Source organism: Leptodactylus fuscus, chromosome 1 (genome assembly GCF_031893055.1).
Source record: "Leptodactylus fuscus isolate aLepFus1 chromosome 1, aLepFus1.hap2, whole genome shotgun sequence".
NCBI classification, from domain to species: Eukaryota; Metazoa; Chordata; class Amphibia; order Anura; family Leptodactylidae; genus Leptodactylus; species Leptodactylus fuscus.
This window is the reverse complement of record NC_134265.1, coordinates 23,507,839-23,532,931: the sequence shown is the minus strand read 5'-3', so window position 1 is coordinate 23,532,931 and position 25,093 is coordinate 23,507,839. Positions and strand designations below refer to the sequence as shown.

Genomic DNA, 25,093 nt, shown 5'->3' with positions numbered 1-25,093 from the left:
AATCAGTCAGGGGAACAATATGAGGATCCTGGGCCCCAGGAAAATTTGCTTGAACGCCGGTCGGGATCCGATCTTTTCCGATCCCGATTGCTCAACCCTACCCAGGAGTAAGAAGGTATTCTGAGACTTGTAGTCCGCCAGGTTCGGTCCATGTTTTCTTCCCGCTGTCTCGGCTAATCCCTGACTTTTCCATAACACAACGTGACGCTCACAGGAGGCTTCTGAGGAGGAAGTTTTTTTTGGCCGCGTCCCTGGCTGATGTGATACGAAGGGCCGGCGTCCATCGCAGCTTTTCTTCCAGGGCAGCAAAATTATTTTATTTTCTTCATTCCCACCCGGCCCGAAGCTGCCAGCAATTGTCATCTCCATCAGATGGAGCGGCCCGAGCCGCACGTTGCTGCCTGCGTTTCCTCCCTTAGGCCTTCTCCTTCCTTTTCAGGCCAGAGACATATTTTTCCCAGACACACAATAGATCTTATATTGGCGGCCATATTGGAGGCCGATACTTGCGCCTTATATTGGTCAGGTCTCAGGCTTGAGGCCCATAGCAACCAATCAGAAGCAGAGTACAAAATGAAAGCTGTGCTGTGATTGGTTGCAATGGGCAACTAAGAGAGGCCTATTTCACCTCAGCTATAAATTAGGAAGTTTGAACCTTTTCTTAAAGGGGATGTCCAAGATTGGGCGACTTGTGTTTCATGACTAAAAGCCACATACAAGTCGCACGACTAAACTAAGTGACTGACACGCAATCACACTGGACTGTAATTCCCCCATTGTCCACATCACTGGGGGCCAATAGTCGAGCCCCCAGTTATCATCCCCTGTCCTGTGTCTCAGGACCTTTTACCAACTCCTACTCTTTAGGCGAAGTTGGAATTTTTCCTCTAGCCCCCACCGTTCCTGAGAAATCAACCTCTCTACTGTCAGATGGGCGGTCCTGGACTGGAAATGACAGCCTAGGACCGCCCACCTGACAGTGGAGAGCCCAATTAGCATATCAGGTGCTGAAACTAACAACACCAATTGCTCAGGAACAGTGAGGGCTAGAGAAAAAAATACAACTGTGCCAGATTCAGTGGAACGCCACCTACGTAAGGACGTAAGAGCTGGAGGCGGTGAAAGGTCCTCTTCAATTTTGTTAGGACTAGCCCACTATCTGAGGATCAGAGCCTCCCTATTGATGACACTGGGAAAGAAAGGTTTGGCCATGACGAATCTTATCATGCCCCAGTCCTTGTGACTTGTCGCCATCTCTTCTTTCCCTATTGAAAACACATGCGTGGTCAGACAAACCGAGTGTGCACATGTAGAGAGGGCCCAGAAGGAATAACTGATACCTAAATGAGCCTCGCCTATGGCCCGATTCAGATGTGCGTTCCCCTATACACACGAAATATGCAGAGAGAAAAGTCCTTCAAGCATTTTTCGTGCAGAACCCGAGCGGAAACCACATGGACCCCATTATAGTCTATGGGCTCCGCGGGTTTCCTTAGGCCGGGTTCACACAGGGTTTTTTGGGCACATACGAATCTGCGTCAGAATTCGGCTCAAAAAAACGCCTCCCATTGAAATCAATGGGAGACGGTCATTTCCTTCGCGAAAAAATGAAGCCCTTGGGCCTAATCCGGAGCGGAAAGCCGTGACTGTCGGAAGCTGCGACAGTCGCATTTTGGTCCGGATTCTGACACGACATGCCCCTTCTTCAGGCAGATTTCGCGGCTGATTCAGCCTCACGACACCATTCATTTGGGCCTAATCCGGAGCAGAATTTAGTGAATGTATTTTTTTGGACCGGATTCTGAGGCGGCCACCATGTCAAAATCTTGTCCGAAAAACTCCCATGCCTTAGATGACCACTTTTTTATGCGGATAGGTTTCCATTCGGGGGGGTCCCCAAACAAATCCCCGAACGCAGATGTGGAGCGGGCCTATGATGTTTCTAAAGAGTAAGGGAGATGACAAACTCAGCTCTGCTACATCTGTCCATTTGGTTCACAGCTACGTAAATAAAGCCGTATCGTCTAGCGCCTATACGTTACTCTGTGAAAGTTTCCCATTAAGCTGCGAGCAGTCGGCGGCGCACATTCCAGCCTGTTCCTGAGCACCTGCTTTACTGATGATCTCAGCTCTGCTTCTCGAGATTTAGACGTTTTCACAAAACAGCTTTTTAAACAAAAGCCAGCTGTTTCCGATCAAGGCTACAGGGGAAACAAAAAATCAGGGTAGACTGGAGGAGGTGGGGGTAGGGGGGGGGCTCACCCAGAGACAACAATTCTTCATTAGCTTTAAGTCATTAATCCCCCCCCCCCCCTCCAACCTCGAGTCATTAAACGAAAAGAGGAAGTGAGCAGAAAACAAAAATTCAAAAATACATTTTTCAAAATTTTTTAAAAACTTGGAATGCTCAATTTAGTCCCGAAATGAATCGTCTTAGGAAATTGCTTATTTTTTTCGAAGGCGGATATACCTAATGAAATAAAATTATGCTTTTTGTAAAAAAAAAATAAAAAAAATATACAAAATATATAATTTAAAAAAAAAAAAATTTGTGCACGCCGCTCTGGTAAATTGCTTCATTAACTATGACACTACGTTCCGCAGGACAGGATATTCCATGACTTCATTGGACTTGGACGAGACGTACGTATTATATGTGGAAAAGTTCCCGGCAAGTGGCCACTAAAAGCAAACAGTCTTTAAAAAAAAAAAAAATTAAAAAAAAACACCTAAAGAAGATGTTATATAACGCTGGAAGGTGTCAAGAGTGTGGAACAGACCTCCGCAACCGGGAAGAGAGAGGTAACATTTTCCAGAAGGAGGCAATTTGTACAACGTATAAATATTATATGCTTCCTATTACACCATCGGGCAAAGTTTTACTCTTAAAGAGGTTGGCTCTTGCTTTGTCATCACAAAGAGCTTCTCTTGCTTTGGAGGACTCATTCGACTTTATGCCATGCAATACCACCCTTCTCCTTTAGTGGCCACTACACTAACACCTGGCAAAAGGTTCCAGCAGATCAATCACTTGATCATCAGCAAATCTTCATTGAGAGGTGGGGACCGTGGGGTTGTCTAGATGGACAACCCCTTTTTAAGGACAACGCCTTTAAAGGTCCCACCATAGTCTATAATTTATATCAGAGGACTCTCAGCCTAAATTTATGGAGCACGCCCAAATGTCTATTCATTTGATATCATGATCCTTTGCAGCATTTACATGTCCTTGTGGTGTAGGAGGGGCTACCTGATTTAGAAGAGTTCATTTTCCCTTTACTGCCACCTAGTGGTTAATATGCAATTTGTAATTTTTTTTTTATTTTTTTTTTACTTCCTTTAGAATTGCCAAGAGGTTGAATAGTATTAGAAAAACATGGCTGCTTTCCAATATAAACAGCACCACCCCTGTCTCCAGGTGGTGTCTGGTATTACAGCTCAGCTCCATTACGATGAATAGGCCTGAGCTGCAATACGAGACACAACCTGTGGACGGGTGTGGCGCTGTTGACTGAAAAAAAACAGCCATATTTTTCTAATTCTGATCAACCCGTTTAAGCTGCCTATGGAGATGTAGCAGAGCTGAATTTGTTAATAGCTGTCTGAGCGTCATTTATAGCATTCTATTCTGATGTGTTACATAGAACTGGATGTAAGTTTATCGTATTATCTTAACTCCTAGAGACGGAGGCCCGAAGAGTTAAATAGCGCACTCGGCTCTGCTACATCTCCCTGTACACGTGTGCGGATGAGGCAATGAGGCGGACAGACAGAAGGCAGGCAGTGTGAGGTAAGGCCTGCTGACTGATGTATATGTATATGTGCCATGTGACTGATGTGATGTGTATTTAATGTGACAGTAGAGTGATGAAGGTCAGAAGTCTGAACCCCCCTGAAGGCGGCTTTATTTAGTAATGCGCTAAATACCGCGCCATTCCTTTACCGCGCCGTTTATTTATACGATGAGTCATTTTCTATTGTCACCGAAGCGGAATGTATCAAGAGGAAGAAAGTGGACGAGAACCAGAAGTATTCCCTGCTGCGAAGGGTTAAAAGGCCAGATCCGAAAATTCGCACTAGGTGTAAATTTTTTATGTTTTTTTTTTTTTTTTAATTTCCAGAAAAGCTGGGTGACCACTCATTTTATTTGGCGTTCATAGGAGGTCACGCAGCTTTCCCAGACTCCTGAATGGCAGTATACCAATGTATAGCTCACCATGACAGCATGCTGGGACTTGTAGTCGTGCAAGAACTCTACAGCCAAAGGTTCGAGATCCAGGACATACAGCCTTGTACACTCAGGAGTCTGGAAAAGTTGGGTGTTATTGCCCCCAAATCCAAAAATTCTCAAAATTTCTACTTTTATTTTTGTTATTTTGTATTTATTTTACTCTATTTATTTTTTTTTTTCTGCAGATACATTTATATCTGTTTCCAGAAAAGTTTGGTCATCACCAGTTTTAGTTAGCCTTCCAAGGAGAGGTCACACAGCTTTCCCAGACTCCTGAATGGTAATATACCTAGGACTACGGCAGTGATCTTCAACCTATGGCTCAGCAACAATACCGCAAAACTACAACTCCCAGTATGTAGGGGGATGAAGTTTTGCAACAGCTTTAGCAAACCAATGTGCTATGGCCAGACGGCAGAGGATGCATGCCATGCGGGAGCTGGCAAAGCTGGGTGATAGCGGCACTGATGGTCATCTTGGTTCCTCTGTTTTAGTTTTTTTTGTCTGTTTCTGGGTGCCTGTCACACAGCTTTACCAGACTCCTGAATGGCAAGCAGCCTAGTTCTAGAGCAAAGGTCTCTTCAGGCTATGGAAAGCTACAACTCCCAGCATGCTGGAGAACTACAGATTGGAAACCATTGCTCTAGAGCAGGGGTAGGGAACCTGCGACTCTCCAGCTGCTGTGAAACTACAACTCCCAGCATGCTCCATTCACTTCCATGGGAGTTCCAAGAACAGCAATGCAAGTATGCATGCTGGGAGTTGTAGTTTTGCAACAGCTGGAGAGACGTACGTTCCCTACCCCTGCTCTAGAGCCATTCAGCAGTCGATGCGTGCCGTTCAGGAGTCTGGAGAAGTTGAGTGCAATGGCATCCATATAGGTTATTCTCTACTGCACGTTGGCAGACAACACACAAATGTCACACACCTTTACCAGATTCCAGAATGGCAACCTACATAGTTCTACAGCACAGGTATCTAAGCCAGATGTTGCAAAACTACAACTCCCAGCATGCCCCAGTCAGCTGCAGGGTAGGAGTTGTAGTTTTGGAATAAAGGAGAAGTTGGGTGGTTTATTGCTATTGGAACGGCGATAGCATCCATTTGACTTAGCGGCCACCCAGCTTTCCCAGAATGGGATCTACATAGAGGGCAGGTCTGGATCAAGTGATGCTCGGAGAGTCGTCCGCCCTTGTTTTCTGGCCTCCTCCTGCTGCTTTATTCCCTGCAGCTGCTCACAGAGTTATAGACTGTTTCAAGTACTGAAGACAGCAATATGGAAGAAATTACCGGAGCCTTCATGTTGCTTATCCCCCCTCCCGAGCGTGTGGTGTGGAACTTATCAACCGGTCAAAGGCTAACCTTAAAACTGACTGCGCCTCCAAAAAATCCCTTTGTTCTTGCATTTCCTTTTTCCACATTCAGTTTTTTTTTTTCATGCGCCCATTGACTTTTCTTTTATAAGAGTGATTGGTACATTCTCATAATAGGACATCGGGCTGCAGATGTAGCAGAGTTGAGTTTGCTACTTGGCACTAGTCTAGGTTTACTGGGGGGTCTCCAGTCCACATTTTCAGCTAGGGAGGGTGATCGCCCATGTATTGGCTTGAGCCGATCTTGAGATTTCAGGATCGATTTTAAAATCCGATTTCTGATCATTTTCCATAGTGAAATTTGCTCGATCGCCGATCGGAATCCAATCTTTCCCGATCTTGATCGCTCAACCCTATTCATGATATGTACATGAATAAGATCGAGCCGATCTTGAGATAAACTCTGACCTTGATTCTGCCAGAAAAGATCGGGATCGGAATTCAGATGGCAATCGTGAAATTTACTCGCTCGCCGATCGGAATCCGATCTTTTCCGATCCCTCAACCCTACACATGTATGTTCGCTATTCATAGAAATGTGTAGTCAAAAATACTAAAGTTATTGAGTCCATCAAGGATTAGAGAAGGTAAGAAGGGAGGAGGGGGTGGATCAAGGTAAGTACTGGACCAGGGGGCGGCCTGGAGCAAAACAGTCTAACATCTGCGTCCGTAATCCGTTCTGGGAGTCCGTATGGGGATGCCCCTCGGAACGGACTACCAAACGCATTGGCAAGCAGTGTGCAGTGAAAGCACACAGATCCCATAGACTATAATGGGGTCCATGTGCTTTCCGAACGAGTCATGCGGACATGAAAGTAGATCGTGAACTACTTTTCTGTCCACATGTTCCGTGCGGAGACTGAGCGGAAAGCACACGGACCTCATTATAGTCTATGGGGTCCATGTGCTTTCACTTCACACCAGTTGCCAATGTGGACTCCGCCGAACGGATTACCAATGCAGATGTGAACGAGAATATCACCTCCAAAAAGAAGAAAGGCTCAACGGCAGACGGCTGTTTCAGGTCTTACAGGCCATACATGCTCTGCTAAAAACTCTGGAGGACAAATATGGAAGAATAACACTTGCTCTAGCTCTACCTTCTGGATGGAATTGCCCTATAGATCAATGCCTGGCTTTCAAGAAACCTAGTGACATGATCTGGGATTAAACTGAAACGTCTCCTCCAAAAGTAAGAGCGGCCCATCCGCAGACACTGGGTACTGGTTGGCTAGGTGCGCTGCTATAGACTTGCCCTTGAGGGCTACTGTTTCTCCTTGCAATGCACCTTGGGAAAAATTATGCAAATGAGCTTTTATTCAGAAGGAGGAAAAACATTAACACAAAGGGACAGCATCTGCCACGTGAAATGAGTGGGTCGGAGTCATATCTCGTTACGATTGTCCACCGCCTCATAATGTACAAGCAAATTCCAGGGGGTGGGGGGAGGGGTCATCTGTGTAGAATTAGGACACGGCTTTGTAGAATAAACGGCTTCACCGGCTTACCATTAGGGAATGTCTGTTTGCTGACAAAAGGCCAGTTCCATATCCCGACCCCAGGCCGCCCATAGCTCCATTGTGAGAGGCTCCGATTAATCCATGCATGTCGCTGTGGCTTCCTGGCATGGCTGTTGAAGGCCCCACTGCATGGTTCCTTAATACGTGAATTGCATCATCTAATCTTTCCAATCTGTCTTCAATTCGGCTTTGCTGCGAGAGCAGAAGGAGAAAATCAGCATGGCAAATATTGGACAATGCTGGATAGAGCAGGCCACGTCCTATAGAGTAAGACATTGTATAGGTAGTGGAAGCAGCTATCTCATGTTACAATTGGCGGCCATATTAGTTTTTATTGGCCCAATGTCACAGTAACCAAGTTAACTATTAGTTCTGATGGCCCTTTCTGTCAATTACAGTAAGACATACCTTGCCATACAAGGGATCTATCACCAGTCACGGTCCTTTAGCTGGGATCTACCACCAGTCATGGCCTTTTAGCTGGGATCTACCACCAGTCATGGCCTTTTAGCTGGGATCTACCACCAGTCATGGCCTTTTAGCTGGGATCTACCACCAGTTATTATCTTTAGCTGGGATCTATCACCAGTCATGGTCCTTTAGCTGTGATCTATCACCAGTCATGGCCCTTTTTCTGGGATCTACCACCAATCATAGTCCTTTAGCTGGGATCTATCACCAGTTATGGTCCTTTATCTGGAACTTACCACCAGTCATGGCCCTTTATCTGGGATCTACCACCAGTCATGGTCCTTTAGCTGTGATCTATCACCAGTCATGGCCCTTTTTCTGGGATCTACCACCAATCATAGTCCTTTAGCTGGGATCTATCACCAGTTATGGTCCTTTATCTGGAACTTACCACCAGTCATGGCCCTTTATCTGGGATCTACCACCAGTCATGGTCCTTTAGCTGGGATCTACCACCAGTTATTGTCTTTAGCTGGCACCAAACACCAATCATGGAAACACCACCAATGCTTGGAATTAGTAGGTTCCGCCATTGTCTGTAGGCATCTCATGAATGTTCACTACACTCGAATCTATCTTACACCCGAGGACCACCCATTTTGATGGATCCCTCATACATCTGAAGGTATGTAGGAATCCATGAAAACAAACTGGCCTATATTTTGACGCTGTTACAAAGCAGCCAATATTCAGTGTCGTGTGGATAAAGTCTAAGTCTTTCTTAGTTGGAACTGGGGGAACCTTGGCGGTGTAACCTGTGCTACACGTCAGAGGATGATAACATACGATACAACAGTCACGACCCTTGACATTTTTGATATTGGAGTGAAGCAAAAATTTGAGTCCCATGTTTTTTCATATCGTGATCTTTCCGGGCATTGTATAGATGACCACTCATGAATGCTATACAAAAAATCGGACACTTACTAGGGAGTGCAAGGGGCCTTCGTAGTTAGGAGAGGAGGAAGTCTGTCCGCCATTTCTTGACCAAACAGCTGTGCCTGCTAATTAAGGAGAAGAAAAAAACCCGTAATTATCTACACAGTTGCATAAGCATCCTCTTAGTTAAAACTTTTGCAGTTGTTTAGTATATATGCAAATTTTCTCGAGAAGACCAGACATATGGAGACTTTCCAAAAACATACTTAAGGGAAAAAAAAAAAAAAAAAAGTTTTTTTTATTTTTTTTCTAGCGAAGCGGAGATGCAGTCCAGCGTGTTCCTTCAGGCTGCTTTCTATCAAAGGATTTCATTGACTCGGCAGGTAATACCTAAGAGAGACTCCAAAGCAAGAAAACAACTCAATATCCAAAAAAACGGCCGTGACGAGGGATTTCAGCTTTCCAAGTCTCTGTTTCGGCATTTACAATCTGTCCTGCCGTTCCAGGGAAAATGGACGCATTCATCAAGCCGACTGCACTGCACCAGTACAGGAGCCGATGGAAGATGGCGCCCGCACAAGGGCCACTTTTGTGGGAATTTTGGGTTTTTTGCAGGATATTACATTTTCGTTTTAAGTCCCGTAAATTATTTGCAGTAAACCCAAAAAAAGGCTCCTGTTTGATCCGAGGAAGGAACTTTTTCCCATGAGCAGACACATTTTTGTGGTCGGCCCTTAAATCTTAAAATAGCGGTCACGCTATACATGTAAATATGGAAAGGGGATCTCCTAAGACCGGGGTTTATAATGTAATAGCTCCCCTAGCTCAAGACTTAAGGACTAAATATGATAACTACTCCTGCTTAAAGTCATTGACCCTGGGAAGGGTAAACCGAATTTGTAACGTGAAGTTTTTGGAATGCCCACAATGTAAAATCGGTAGCGGGGTCCACCAACCGCACGCCGTGTCTGACACTGGTGTCTTTTAACGTCCTAGTTCTCCCCATAGTCTTCTTTTACTGATAGCAATGTATACCCTATAACTATAGAATCCCAAATGTCTCCTTATGGCAACAGGGATTGGTCAAGCTAACTTAAAGGGGTTGTGCAGCACCTTAAATTTTTGGACCAAAAATGGTGTAGAAAAAAAATCAGTAAGGGTAAGTTCACATGGGGTATTTTGGACTGAAACCTGAGGCGAAGGCCGCCTCAGGTTCCGTCCCAAAATACGGGTAGCCGCGACTGAATGCCGGTGCACTGCACCGTCATCCAGCCGTGCACTTCGCTCCGGATTAGGCCCAATGAATGGGCCTAGTCGGGAGGAGGGAGCGTCTTCAGGCCGAATCGAAATTTCACTTTCAATTTTTTATAACCATGAAATCATGAGACCCAGGATCCAACATCTTCCCATCAGAAGTATGCGTGGAGACAGATTGACACAATTCTGGACATAGACGGGGATGACAATTAGCAAGCGCCATGGATTTATAATGAGATGGGAACGTGTCTTGAGTGTGACATCTCCCATCTTCCTGGAACCAGTAGGTTATGGGAACCTGAACTGCCATCTGTGCCGACTACACTAAAGCCTGCTCCAGTAGTGTAACAATAGTAAACGCAGACGTAACACCTAGCCGAAGTGTTTCAATAATACATATGTTCCACATTCCTGCCCGTGCACAATGCTCGTGGTAACATATGTGCCTGCGAAAATGTCCAATCCCTTCACCGCCACCTCCGTCTCACATTCCGACAGCTAATGCATGGATCGCATGCGGCGAAACGCGTTGCTGTTATCAGGTTTACATCATTTTCAGACAATTCTGGGGGATGCGCAAGATGCATTATGACGTGAAGGCGACAAAGGTCAACGTGTACACATCATTCACTTGTCAGGTATATCTACTTTTATCGATTGAGGTCCGAAATTCTGCGCTAATGGATTACGTAATCCATATTAAATTCGGTGTGTGTACAGTCACCCCTAGAGGGAGCTCTTTACAAACAATATATCGAAATACAGTGAGATATCGTACCTGAGAGAGATGGCGGAGACCCAACTGGAGTTGAAGGATTGGAAGGAAAACTGTTGTTGGTGTGGTCAGGTGAATAAATCTGAAATAGATGCAGAATGTTAGAAAATTTATAGAAAAATCCTAATATAATTGTAACTTGATTGTCACCAAGCGGTAACGGCAGCCATATTGATAGTCACTAGGGTTGAGCGATCGTGTTCGGAATTCCAAACGCGATCTTTTTAGGTGAGATTGAGATCGGTTATTATTTCCCACAATGCTTTGCTACTGGCCAAGCATTGTGGGAAAAGCTAACAATGTTAGCCTTCACACTGAGTATATGCTCCACTCAGTCTGAGCGGAGTGTATACTCAGTGTGAAGGCTCTGTTGCGGTTCCATAGGAATGAATGGAAGCAGCTGGCACACAGCCTTAACCCCCTGCATGCCGGCTGCGTCCATTCATTCTAATGGGAGACTAGCTAACATCTCTAGTAGCTACTTACCTGCAGAGATGGCTGGTCCGGTGCCCGGTGTTCTCGTTCTTCTTTGCCTCGCTGCCCCCGCCTCCCAGGTTAGTGTTAAAGAGCTAGGAAGAAGGCGGGGCTTGTGGCTTAGGAGAGTGTGGGCGGGTACAGGGCGGGGAGATGTGACGTCTCCCAGTACTTGCCCACACTCTCCTAACATGGGAGGCAGGGGGCAGCGAGGCGAAGAAGAACGAGAACACCGGGCACCGGACCAGCCATCTCTGCAGGTAAGTGGACACCAGGGCGGACTAAGTAGCCAGAGGATTAAAAAAAAAAATCCTCTGGCTACTTAGTGATTTAAAAAAATCACTACACAGCGTGGATTCTAACAATTAAAGCGTTCAATTGTTAGATTCCATGCTGTATAGTGAACAGGATTGTTTCTAAAATCTGATCTCCGATTAGTAAAAAAATCCCATTGACTTGCATTGGGATCGGAATTGGGATCGAGATCGGGTTCGAATGAAAAATGATCGGAAATCGGATTTCAAAATCGATCCTGAAAAGTCAAGATCGGCTTAACCCTAACAGTCACCAAATTTTAAACTACAACTGTCACTTTTCAGCTTAATATGGCCGATATTACAGTCTGGTGACAACCGACATGACTTACAATATACTCGGCTAACAACCAATAAAGATACCATTACAACTAAGTGACAACCAATATGGCCGACATTACGTATCGGTTCTGCCTACTCGACTCTTTGGGGAGATTCATGAAGCCTAGTTCGGTGGCGAACGATGCGCCTTATATATCAGACGCAACCTCCGCCAGGCCACGCACCTGCAGCTCGTAGCTGACGTGGATTTCAGGCATCTTTTACACCAGTTTTTTGGGGACAAATTATGATAAATTTGGTGGTGCCCATGGTCTTACCCCAAGCACGCCCCTTGCCAATTTGGTGATGAGACTGGCATGAATTTTTTTGTGACTTTTCAATGCCAAAAAGTGACGTAGAAGATTAATGGGGCAGTTTTTGGAGATTTTTGCACAAATTGGGCAATTGTGCAAAAAATTGTACAATTTTTTTCTTTTTTTTTTTGCACCAGCCTCGACACTTTGGAGGGTAAAGGGGCATGACAGAATCATCGGCCCCGCCAGATTTAATATCTTTCAGGCCAGAAATGGCGTAAATGACCAGTGATGGGACTACAAAGACTGGCATTGATAATGCCAGTCTTTATAAATCTCCCCCTTTGAGAATTGATATAGCAGTTCTTTGTAACATGTTGTATTCACGCTAGCGTTCCGGTTTCTGTTTTTCAGGTCAGCTTGGGGATCCGAAAAATGTGGTTACCCAGAGAAAACCCACTGACCTCATAGATTATAATGGGTTCGGACGTGTTTCCACCCGAAAAACGCGGAGAGAAAAGTCCTCGCGTTTTTCAAGTGGAACGGAGAATGGAATCCCCAAACGGAGACTGAGCACTAGTGTGAACCTAGCCTTAGCAATGCCAATGACAAACTCAGCTCTGCTTCATCCAGGTCCATAGAATAGGCGCTTACTGATGCTAGAGCTTTTCCCAGCGCATCCCCGGTCTGCGAGCTTCCCGCTGGTCCGCTGCCTCTGTTTGCTGCAAAAACAAAAGCGGGAGTATGACAATAAGCAGGGAGGCATGTTACAGGTGTCTATTCCTGGTCCACTTCCCCATCATGTAATTGCATTTTAATGCTAATTATATCGCATTAATCTTTAATTAGCATTAATTTGTTTGCTGAGGTAGATGTCAAATATATTCACATTACATCTGTATGAGCAAAATAGGAACTCGGCTGGTTACTCAGTCAACTCGGCTGCAATCATTACATTGGATGCCCGGACACCCCCAGATTCTCAAGACTTGGAGGGGGGCTAGTTCTACATGAAAATCTAGGAGATAGCAGCAACCAGGGCAAAAAGTTATCCACTGCTTGGGGGGTGGAGGTGTTTGGTCAAAATATTTCTAATATACTTTATTAACCTATTCTGCTTCCTTGTAGGCTCTAAAGTTGTCTCTAGCGGTCCTAGAAATCTGTACACGTTTGTATTGTCAGTATGTACAGATGTGGTAGTGATCAAAGGGGGGGGAGGTCACTTGAATTGATGTATCCCCAGTTTTGTGCCACATTGAACAATGGCTCTGGTGTCATATGAAAGCTGAGGTTCTCAGTTCTGGTTTTAAACAATAGAGATATCACTAGTTAATTGATTAATTAACACAATTGAGAATTTGATTTGAACGTTAGATGCAGCAGTTCATGGTGGCAAATGAAAGAGGGGAATCTTAGCTTTTATATGACACAAGAACCACTGTTGTAGGTGGTATGATATATTGTCAAGGACATAGATAGATAGGAGATAGATAGATAGATAAATAGTAGATAGATAGAACATTGTTTATGGTGTCCTATGAAAGCTGAGATTCTGTTGCATGTAAAGCATTAAAGTTTTTAATAATATGTCAGTTTTCAGCTTTTATATGAAACCAGAACCATTGTTCTAGGTGGTACAAAATCAGAAACATAGATATTTGAAGTGCCCCCTGTCCCTCAGTCGGTCTGCATCCTGACCATACGCAGATTTTCCCTGGCTCACTTAGAAGATTGCTAGGGATTGCTTTATACCATTAAAGTTTCAGCTTTAGACCCTCAATATAACCCCTGCACAATAGTTAAAAAGTGAAACAGCACCAGCATGTTAACTTGCAAATCCACTCAACAACATAGCAACTTCCCAGTTTGTGTAACCTCCAATAAAGGGTGCTACATTATTACATGGCAATGAGAAGGACAGAGCAGATCTGGTTCCTGGGCTATGAAGTAGGAATCATATTGTTTTATATCAGAGGTGCAGCACAAGAGAAGTCTTCAAGATGTACAAGTGAAAGACTTAACAAAGTGAAGTTTTGGCAGGGCTTCAGCAAAACTTGCCCAACACACACTGAAGATCAACTTTGTTTAAAGGGATCCTATCACTGGATACCCATTCTTCTGACTAACATGTAGGAATAGCCTTAAGAAAGGCTATTCTTCTCCTACCTTTAGATGTTTTCCCCCGCACCACCATTCGGTAGAAATCCGGGTTTTCTTCGGTATGCAAATGAGTTCTCTCGCAGCACTGGGGGCGGTCCTCAGCGCTCAAACAGCAATGCTGCAAGAGAACTCTCCAGCGCCGCCTCCATCTTCTTCAAGAACTCCCTCTCCCTGAGTCTTCTTCCGTCTTAGGTTTCAATCTTCTAGGCCTCGGGCAGAGCCGACTGTGCATTCTCGGGCCACAAGAAAATGTCACAGTAAGCTGGTGAAAGCGGCCGTTTTCTTGTGGCTCGGGCATGCACAGTCGGCTCTGCCGGAGGCCTAGAAGATTGAAACGCAGGACGGAAGAAGACACAGGGAGAGGCCGTTCCAGAAGAAGATGGAGGCGTCGCTTGAGGGTTCTCTCACAGCATTGGGGACGCCCCTAGTGCTACAAGTGAATCATTTGCATACCGAAGAAAACCGTGATTTTTACCGAACAGCAGCGCAGAGAAGACATCTAAAGGTGGGAGAAGAATAGCGTTTCTTAAGGCTATTCCTACGTGTTAGGGTATCAAATGATAGGATCCCTTTAATGCTTCAAATTCCACCCAACATATTGTAACTGAGTCCATGGTTGCAACCAATTGGGGCATTTTTAGATATTTAATGCACGTTTCCATTTGACTAGCTCTGAACAGCTTCTCAATACTATTCCTATGCCCTGATATTTAGTAGGTAGTGATGTCATTTTCATCTAGTGCTGTGTACATTGTGATGTCATCATCTCATTAGTATCATCATCATAGACAGGGTTACAATGACAGATAACACCTCTATTATAAAATTGGGGGCAGATAACACAGGATCCAGCATTGACAATAGTTGATGGCTTGCTCCTTCCTGCCTCTCCTTGCACAATGACCTTCATACAGGTCATAGAGCATGCCCACAATAAGAGGAACTAAACAAGCATAAAGTGACCTAAGATCTCTGTAGTCGAGCCCGAGGTTTGTACCGCATGCAAATATTTTTGTATTATTTTCCCTGGTCACCTTACAATGATCTTGAGTTTGTCCTCCATAAGCCTCAGCAATAGAGACAGATGACGTATTGTAGATGGCGGCAGGCTTCATGGGTCAATATTAAGTCAATAAAGCCTCTCGGTATAATGACATTACCGGACGCGAAACCATAAGCGTTTTATTAACATATAATCATTAACTTAATGAGTTAATTTTCGTTTATGGGTTATTTCCATTACTTATGTTTAGCGGAGACCTTTGAGTCCTATAGGTTTCACAATTCCCCTGTGATATTATCTTTATGACCCGAGGACATGTGATCACGATGCATCACGCATGGTTGTGTGGGAAGATGCTCAGATTTGTACTTGTGGTCGGGTCCAAAAACATTGAAGTATGTCTAGAACATCGGCAATACATATCCTTTGCTCATACTGTAGGTGGAAGTTTGGCATCTGGATCATCCATCAAGGAAAAGGATAAGTGGGTTCCATCACTGGAGACTGATACATTGGGGGCCAACAAAAAAGTAACGGGAGACTAGAAGGAGCAACGATTTTATCGATTAACAGACAAATATGACGTTGACCCTGGGGATCTACCAACGTTGTGTGGCCATGAGGTTCCTCAACATCCTACAACCTGCTCCGGCCACATGCCCATTGAGGTGTCCAAATAACTCCAATAGTTTTTGGCCAAACAGCTATTTCTCCCGACCCTCATACCCGTATATATTCGATTTGGCAGAATGTGCATGCGTTTTTAACAGGGCACGGTAAATAAGTTGTTGCCAAAAAATTCAGATGGCTACTTGTCTCCCACAAGACCAAAGGACCAGGCATGTTAAGATTCAACATGTCCAGGACTAGGGTTGAGCGATCGGGTTTGGAAAAGTTCGGATCCCAATCAGCGATCAAGCAAATTTCATGATCGGGATCGGCTGGAAAATGATCGGAAATCGGATTTTGAAATCTCAAGATCGGCTCAACCCTAAAAGTGACTTTTCCCATAGAGAAGCATTGACTAGGGTTGAGTGATCAGGATCGGAAAAGATCAGATCCCTATTGGCGATCGAGGAAATTTCACAATCGGGATCGGCTGGAAAATTATCAGAAATCAGATTTTAAAGTCGATCCTGAAATCTCAAGATCGACTCAACCCTACCCAGGACACATGGTCCCAATGTGTTCAGCATCTGACCCAAGAGGTCCAAGTGAGTGAAAAATACCTAGGTGACCATAGCCCTTTGAGACCTCATTTGTGCTCATGGCTTTATTTCATACCCCGTTACAATTCTGTATGTCCACTTTTGCATTTTTTGTAAAAAAAACCCATAAAGTTAAGAAAAAAAATCTTCTTTCCTTGCATCATCGGTCAGAGAACAGTCGGAACACCACCATGACAGAGGATAGTCATCTGGTTCGGCCAAAATTAGTAGACTCGCCTGACTATCCTCTTATGTTTATGGGCACCTTTATCTCGGAGAGTTGCTTGGGCAGACACCAGACACAGTAGGGTCTCCATATTGGTCTTCATATTGGTCCGTGACTCTTACAAGGCCCTTTGGTTTGGAAGATTCATGACAAGGTATATTAGTCAAGGAGTCTTTGATAGACCAACTTTTTGGGGGAGGAATGTTGGTGGAGTGAGCCTTCACCAGGATGAGGTCGGGAAGTATCCAAGACTCGTTACGTTCTACCAGATCTCTTCTTCCAACCTCCCTCTCGATGGCCAAAGTGCACGTGTCTACCTACATCACCAAGACCTTCGGCTTCTCCTCATCCATCAGTAATGAATCCCTTTGATCCCCGACGTCCCCCATAAAAGTCATGATCATACTCGTAAATAAGTCAGCCACCAGTTCAATCATGTGAGACAGTAGAGTTGTCATGCCATGGATTGGCGGACCCCTCGTGCGCTCGCGGTGTCTCAACTTCTAACAAACCAGTGCATGTCTACAAAAAAGTGAGATCCTTGAGGAATCGGGAGGCTAATATAAACCATGCTGCCGAATAACCCAAAACAGACAAAACTATGTTGAAGCCCGGCTGGCAACGCTTGAAGTTTTGCAACTGTAAATGACGGGAAATAAAATCAACTGCAGCGGACTAAAGACGGCTTTCATGGCGGTGGCAAGTGGCCAGAAGAGAGCAGAAAGGGAGGCTGACCAGAATAAAAATAATACATGATCGCGGATAGTTTATTGCTCTCAAGAAGCCTATAAATGTAGATAGTCGACCAAATATTTTTGAAGACTGGGCCGTGACTGCTACTCCATGTAATATAGAGGGATTGAGGGGTATAAATGAAGGCCGTTGTGGATTTAGCGCACCTCACGGGAGGACGCTTCCCTTTCATTGCTGTATAAATAGTCGTAAGTAACATTCACTGACTTTGATTTTTTTTTTTTAGAAAAAGCAAATAAATCTGAGATGTCGCTTATATGGAAACATTCACAAAGCTACATGTGATAAGTTCCGATAATAGATGAGAAATTTTACTTAGGGTTGTACCCCATGGCCAGCAGGGGGGTAGGTATACAGATTGTGGCGGTAGTAGTACCTGGGCCCTAGTGCTGGAGGGGTCTTAAAGGGGTTTTCCGGACCGCAATTGAATTTTTTATACTGATCAGCTACCCATAGGATAGGAATATCTGATTTGGAGCTGTATCAGATGCTCTGAGTACCGGAGACTCCGAATAAATGGGTCTAAACAGGAGCCACGGACACCGCGGCTGACTCGGCTTCAGAATCTGTGGCAAGATCGGCCATGTTGCTTCTTTTTTCCGCAATTAGCTAGTGGCTCCCATTGAAGTTGATGGGAGCCATTTCTGAAGGCGGATTTTGAGTCGGATTCCATGTCAAAATCTCCCTGCAAAAATTCGGCGTGAACATACCCCGAGGCTCCCGACTCCATTCCTATGTGTGGATTGATGCTAAATGATGGCTTTCGCCGTGGTTGCGACTACCCCCTGTAGGCACAATTCCGCAACTGTAACATCCAGTAACTTATGTATCGATATGTGATTTATCGAATGCTGCATTATTCCATTGTATTATATTTATACTAAAGAGGTACTCCACTGAATAACTAATGTGTTATTGGTCTTGTACAGATCCTTAGATACACCTTGTATTACACTGTAGAATTGTACTAAATGTTCTGCTGGTTGTTACTGGAAATACTCAACAAAGTTGTCGTCACATCCCTATAAGCTTAGTTTCTAGGAACAAGTAATGTAATGTATGTACACAGTGACTGTACCAGCAGAATAGTGAGTGCAGCTCTGGAGTATAATACAGGATGTAACTCAGGATCAGTACAGGATAAGTAATGTAATGTATGTACACAGTGACTGCACCAGCAGATTAGTGAGTGCAGCTCTGGAGTATAATACAGGATGTAACTCAGGATCAGTACAGGATAAGTAATGTAATGTATGTACACAGTGACTGCACCAGCAGAATAGTGAGCGCAGCTCTGGAGTATAATACAGGATAAGTAATGTAATGTATGTACACAGTGACTGTACCAGCAGAATAGTGAGCGCAGCTCTGGAGTATAATACAGGATGTAACTCAGGATCAGTACAGGATAAGTAATGTAATGTATGTACACAGTGACTGTACCAGCAGAATAGTGAGTGCAGCTCTGGAGTATAATACAGGATGTAACTCAGGATCAGTACAGGATAAGTAATGTAATGTATGTATACAGTGACTGCACCAGCAGAATAGTGAGCACAGCTCTGGAGTATAATACAGGATATAACTCAGGATCAGTACAGAATAAGTAATGTAATGTATGTACACAGTGACTGTACCAGCAGAATAGTGAGCGCAGCTCTGGAGTATAATACAGGATGTAACTCAGGATCAGTACAGGGTAAGTAATGTAATGTATGTACACAGTGACTGTACCAGCAGAATAGTGAGTGCAGCTCTGGAGTATAATACAGGATGTAACTCAGGATCAGTACAGGATAAGTAATGTAATGTATGTACACAGTGACTGCACCAGCAGAATAGTGAGCGCAGCTCTGGAGTATAATACAGGATGTAACTCAGGATCAGTACAGGATAAGTAATGTAATGTATGTACACAGTGACTGTACCAGCAGAATAGTGAGCACAGCTCTGGAGTATAATACAGGATGTAACTCAGGATCAGTACAGGATAAGTAATGTAATGTATGTACACAGTGACTGTACCAGCAGAATAGTGAGCGCAGCTCTGGAGTATAATACAGGATGTAACTCAGGATCAGTACAGGATAAGTAATGTAATATATGTACACAGTGACTGCACCAGCAGAATAGTGAGTGCAGCTCTGGAGTATAATACAGGATATAACTCAGGATCAGTACAGAATAAGTAATGTAATGTATGTACACAGTGACTGCACCAGCAGAATAGTGAGTGCAGCTCTGGAGTATAATACAGGATGTAACTCAGGATCAGTACAGGATAAGTAATGTAATGTATGTACACAGTGACTGTACCAGCAGAATAGTGAGTGCAGCTCTGGAGTATAATACAGGATATAACTCAGGATCAGTACAGAATAAGTAATGTAATGTATGTACACAGTGACTGTACCAGCAGAATAGTGAGTGCAGCTCTGGAGTATAATACAGGATGTAACTCAGGATCAGTACAGGATAAGTAATGTAATGTATGTACACAGTGACTATACCAGCAGAATAGTGAGCGCAGCTCTGGAGTATAATACAGGATGTAACTCAGGATCAGTACAGGATAAGTAATGTAATGTATGTACACAGTGACTGCACAGCAGAATAGTGAGCGCAGCTCTGGAGTATAATACAGGATGTAACTCTGGATCAGTACAGGATAAGTAATGTAATGTATGTACACAGTGACTGTACCAGCAGAATAGTGAGTGCAGCTCTGGAGTATAATACAGGATGTAACTCAGGATCAGTACAGGATAAGTAATATAATGTATGTACACAGTGACTGCACCAGCAGAATAGTGAGCGCAGCTCTGGAGTATAATACAGGATGTAACTCAGGATCAGTACAGGATAAGTAATGTAATGTATGTACACAGTGACTGCACCAGCAGAATAGTGAGTGCAGCTCTGGAGTATAATACAGGATGTAACTCAGGATCAGTACAGGATAAGTAATGTAATGTATGTACACAGTGACTGTACCAGCAGAATAGTGATCGCAGCTCTGGAGTATAATACAGGATGTAATTCAGGATCAGTACAGGATAAGTAATGTAATGTATCTACAGGGAGGGAGAGAATGTAATGGAAAGGAAGTAGGAAGAACAGAAGTAAATACAGTATGGGTAATGTCTGTGTAGAGGAACAGTCGGAGTCTCAGTCTGCACTTGGGAGTTATGACATCAAAACTGAGACAAGCTCCATCTCCGGTGAGACTCTCAGCTGCTCTTCTCCCAGAGACAGGAGGTGAACCCGGCACTGACAAGAGGGAATGAGGGGAGAGAAGAGGCAGTGGAGAGGCCCCTCATAGCGTCTCTGTATGGAGAGAGACCAGTGATTTATGCATGGAGCTGCTCTAGATACAAAGTGACTGCAAACAGTATGAGATTTGTTATCAATGACAGCAGATGCATGCAGGCAGCCGCACAGTCCTCACAGTCCAATTCTAAATATGTTTTCACAGTTGGAGTCTTGTGAGGTTACTTTATATGTGAAGAAAGAAAGTTTGAAGAATTCAACGTCGCGTTTGCATAATTAATATACAGATGGTAAAAATGGTGACTACGGGTACATGGAAAATGGAGATTTTCAGCTCGGTAATGAAGCAGTCTATCATCTCCTTCAGGACTATGACCAATGCTGAAGAATGGGACGGCTGGAATATGTTATTATTATATCTACTCTTCTAGACAGCGCGGAAATATCCAGATAAAACGCCAAAAACACAGTGTAAAGCATGTATTAGTATAACCTGCAAATGTAACAATTAGGGGCACCGTCACACACCATCTAACCTCATAAGGTCCTGGTGCACGCACCCCATTATAGTGACCTGAGAACATTCCCTACTTCTAAGATTGTTAACATTGAAGGACCTATGGAGACCAAATCCCTCAATGGGGTCTCACTACCCAGTAAAATGGCGGCAAGGTAGTGATGTAGGCACAGACAGTACTACTTTCCTGTATTTCCATATAAACAACGTAGGCACAGATAGCACTGCCTCCCTGTTTTCTCCTTTGATCTAGGCACAGATAGTACTGCCTCCCTGTCTCTACAACCTAGGTATAGATCAATATTGTTTCTATATCTTACCAGTTAATGACGTAGACACATACAACACCACTTTTCTGTGTCTCCCTATAAACAATGTAGGCACAGATAGTACTGACTCCCTATCTCACTATGTAATTATATCTTGCTGTGTTTTCCCATATATTGTGTAAGCACAGATAGTACTTGACTCACCATGTAATGATGTAGGCACAGAGATCTCTATCTTCCCTTATTTTCCCATGAAAAATACAGGAACAGATAGTACTGCCTCGCGATCTCACCATGTAATGATGTAGACACAGATAGTACTGCCTCCCTTTGATTTTTTTTCCATATACAGAGTAGACACAGATAGTACTGCCTGCCTATTATGGTGTAGGCACAGATAGCACTAACTCCTTGTATTACCTTATAAACAATGTAGGCACAGATAGTACTGTTCCCTGTTATGATATAGATACAGATAGCACTTCCTTCCTGTATTGCCTTATAAACAATGACAGCACAGATAGTACTGCCTCCCTTCTATGGTGTAGGCACAGATAGCACTAACTCCTTGTATTACCTTATAAACAATGTAAGCACAGATAGTACTGCCTTCCTGTTATGGTGCGGGCATGGATAGCAGTAACTCCTTGCATTACCTTATAAACAATGTAGGCACAGATAGCACTGCCTCCCTTTTTTCTCCTTTGATCTAGGCACAGATAGTACTGCCTTCCTGTTTTCCCTATGACCTAGGTATAGATCAATATGTTCTCTATATCTCACCAGGTAATGATGTAGACACATACAACGCTACTTTTATGTATCTCCCTATAAACAATGTAGGCACAGATAGTACTGACTCCCTATCTCACTATGTAATTATGTCTTGCTGTGATTTCCCATATATAGTGTAAATGTAGATAGTACTGTCTCACCATGTCATGATGTAGGCACAGAGATCTCTATCTTCCCTTGTTTTCCCATAAACATACAGGAACAGATAGTACTGCCTCACTATCTTACCGTGTATTGATGTAGACACAGATAGTACTGCCTCCCTGTGATTTATTTTTTTTCCCCATACACAGTGAAGACACAGATAGTACTGCCTCCCTGTTATGGTGTAGGCACAGATAGCACTACCTCCTTGTATTACCTTATAAACAATGTAGGCACAGACAGTACTGCCTCCCTGTTTTTAGGACTTCAAATAGCACTAAGCATTGAAAGCAAGAACTGGCAGAAAAGCCAGTGAGAGGAAAAACACAGCTGTTCTCTGAATTTGAAAGATGAATATTTCACAAGCTAAAAAACTGAAATCTGATAAAACAGACACTAACAATAGTGTGAACGTAGCCAAAAGTATAAATATATTTTATATAATAAAACCAGTCATATACATCTATACACCAAACCAGTCACTTCCAGAATACACACGATCTACGAGTCTCCTTTGGCCAGAACTGATAAAGTTACAAGAGTTTTCTATCGAGGGCAATCTCTAATTATTATTATCCTTTGGAATTATTCAAAAACTTTGGGTTCAACTGATTCCAAAATTTTGAGCGTCCCCCAACCACAAGCCACTATTATACTCTGGGCTCCCAGTGGTCATGTGGGGCCACTGACATCATTTGGGAGGCTAGAAGACCCCCAAAGGACACGTGGACCCACAAATGATGCTGCGATGGAGTCCGGGAGAGGTGAGTAACACTGTTTGTTGTATTTACTCACTCCCCCAGGGCCTCCACTTAAGTATTCAGTTTCCCTGCAGCACCACCACAGGGAAAATGAAGTATTACACCATGTCCTCTAAAATCAATGGATTGCCTGTATAATGCAAGACAAGGTGGGTCCTCCAGAGGAAGACTCTACCAAAACCTGAAGATCCTGAACAGCGGACCCCCAAAATTCCCTTATAGGATGTATTAAAATAAGTTTACGAAATTGGACAATTCCTTTAAGGGACACACAATCTATTAAGTCTTGGATAATCCAAATGTCAATGAGTTAAGAATAAGTGTTAGACTTACACATAATACTATCTGTTCCATTGGCAGGCGGCGTACAGGAAGAGGCGTTATAGTGATTGGTGCTGCTCCGGTGAAACGTGGACATTGGAGGAAGACTAGAATTGATGTCCGTTGAGGAGTGTGATGGATAGCTCTGTAAGGATGATAAACAGGGACCAGATTCAGCAATTCTTAATACAATGAGCACGCTCACAATGACTGAGCACGCTACACACAACACATCCTTTATGTTTTCACTCTGCGGAAGTTTCTTTGTAGGCATTCAATTTCCTTCGTGATGTCTTTTCTTCTCCACCCGAGCTATCCATTATTGTAGCTAATATGTCATCTGGCCCAGCAAACATGTCCGACATGTGTAGAGGCACCTACGTTCTCCCATATACATAAGTCCTTGAGTCGTCCTCTTGTATTAAGGGTAGGTGGCAACCAATATGGCCGCCAGTACAGCACTCGCATGGTTGGAGGGCAGGCTGCTTAATAGAATGGGCAAAAATTTGACAAAATTTTATCAAACAAAAGATACGTCAGCCATGTAGAACCCATCATATAATGGTCAATCAGACACCCACATTTAATGAATAGCCACTGTATAGTAGGAGTATACTGATACAACATGGCGGTACCATTTGGGGACTGTATTTCACTAGTTTAGTAACACTGCATGGCGCTACCATTTAACCCTTACATAGCACTAATATAGTCACACTACATGGCGCTACCATTTGGGGACTCTATAGTACTAGTTTAGTGACAGAACATGGTATTACCATTTGAGCACTATATAGCACTAGTTTATTGACACTATATGGCGCTACCATTTGAGCACTCTATAGCACTAGTATAGTCACACTACATGGCGCTACCAATTGAGCACTATATAGCACTAGTTTATTGACAATATATGGCGCTACCATTTGAGCACTCTATAGCACTAGTATAGTCACACTACATGGCGCTACCAATTGAGCACTATATAGCACTAGTTTATTGACAATATATGGCGCTACCATTTGAGCACTATATAGCACTAGTATAGTCACATTACATGGCGCTACCAATTGAGCACTATACAGCACTAGTTTATTGACAATATATGGCGCTACCATTTGAGCCCTATATAGCACTAGTATAGCCACACTACATGGCGCTACCAATTGAGCACTATATAGCACTAGTTTATTGACAATATATGGCGCTACCATTTGAGCCCTATATAGCACTAGTATAGTCACATTACATGGCACTACCAATTGAGCCCTATATAGCACTAATATAGTCACACTACATGGCGCTACCAATTGAGCCCTATATAGCAGTAATATAGTCACACTACATGGCACAACCATTTGCGCCCTGTACAGCATTAGTATAGTCACACTACATGGCGCTTGCAATTGAGCACTATATAGCACTAGTTCATTGACACTATATGGCGCTACCATTTGAGCCCTATATAGCACCAGAATAATCACACTAAATGGCGCTACCATTGGAGCACTCTATAGCACCAGTTGAGTGACACAACATGGCGCTACCATTTGAGCCCTGTACAACAATAGTTTAGAGACACTTTGTGGTGCTACCATTTGCACACAGTATAGCACTAGTATATTAACACTATATGGCGCTGCCATTACTTACTCTCTATACATGCTTTATTAGTATATATTAAACTATATATTAGTCAGATATAAAAGGCTACCCCCTATTGGCAGACTCCTCTTTTAACCAGAGCCGAAAGCCACGGCAAAGACCAGCTTTTGCCCTAGAAGACCCCTGGCATCT

The 25,093-nt window shown here is 43.7% G+C and overlaps 1 protein-coding gene across 12 annotated transcripts in view; it reads right to left on the bottom strand.

Annotated features, from left to right (window-relative positions):
- The window catches only part of TCF4 (transcription factor 4), a 323,749-nt gene that overhangs the window by 22,602 nt on the left and 276,054 nt on the right, over positions 1 to 25,093 (bottom strand). For all 12 annotated transcript variants that reach the window (XM_075268482.1, XM_075268474.1, XM_075268429.1 and 9 more), the window contains 5 exons: positions 23,309 to 23,441; positions 12,524 to 12,591; positions 10,510 to 10,588; positions 8,523 to 8,599; positions 7,113 to 7,316 (listed from right to left, as the gene is read on the bottom strand). In XM_075268482.1, the coding sequence (XP_075124583.1) occupies positions 7,113 to 7,316; positions 8,523 to 8,599; positions 10,510 to 10,588; positions 12,524 to 12,591; positions 23,309 to 23,441 (561 nt within the window). The remainder of the gene's footprint in view (positions 1 to 7,112; positions 7,317 to 8,522; positions 8,600 to 10,509; positions 10,589 to 12,523; positions 12,592 to 23,308; positions 23,442 to 25,093) is intronic.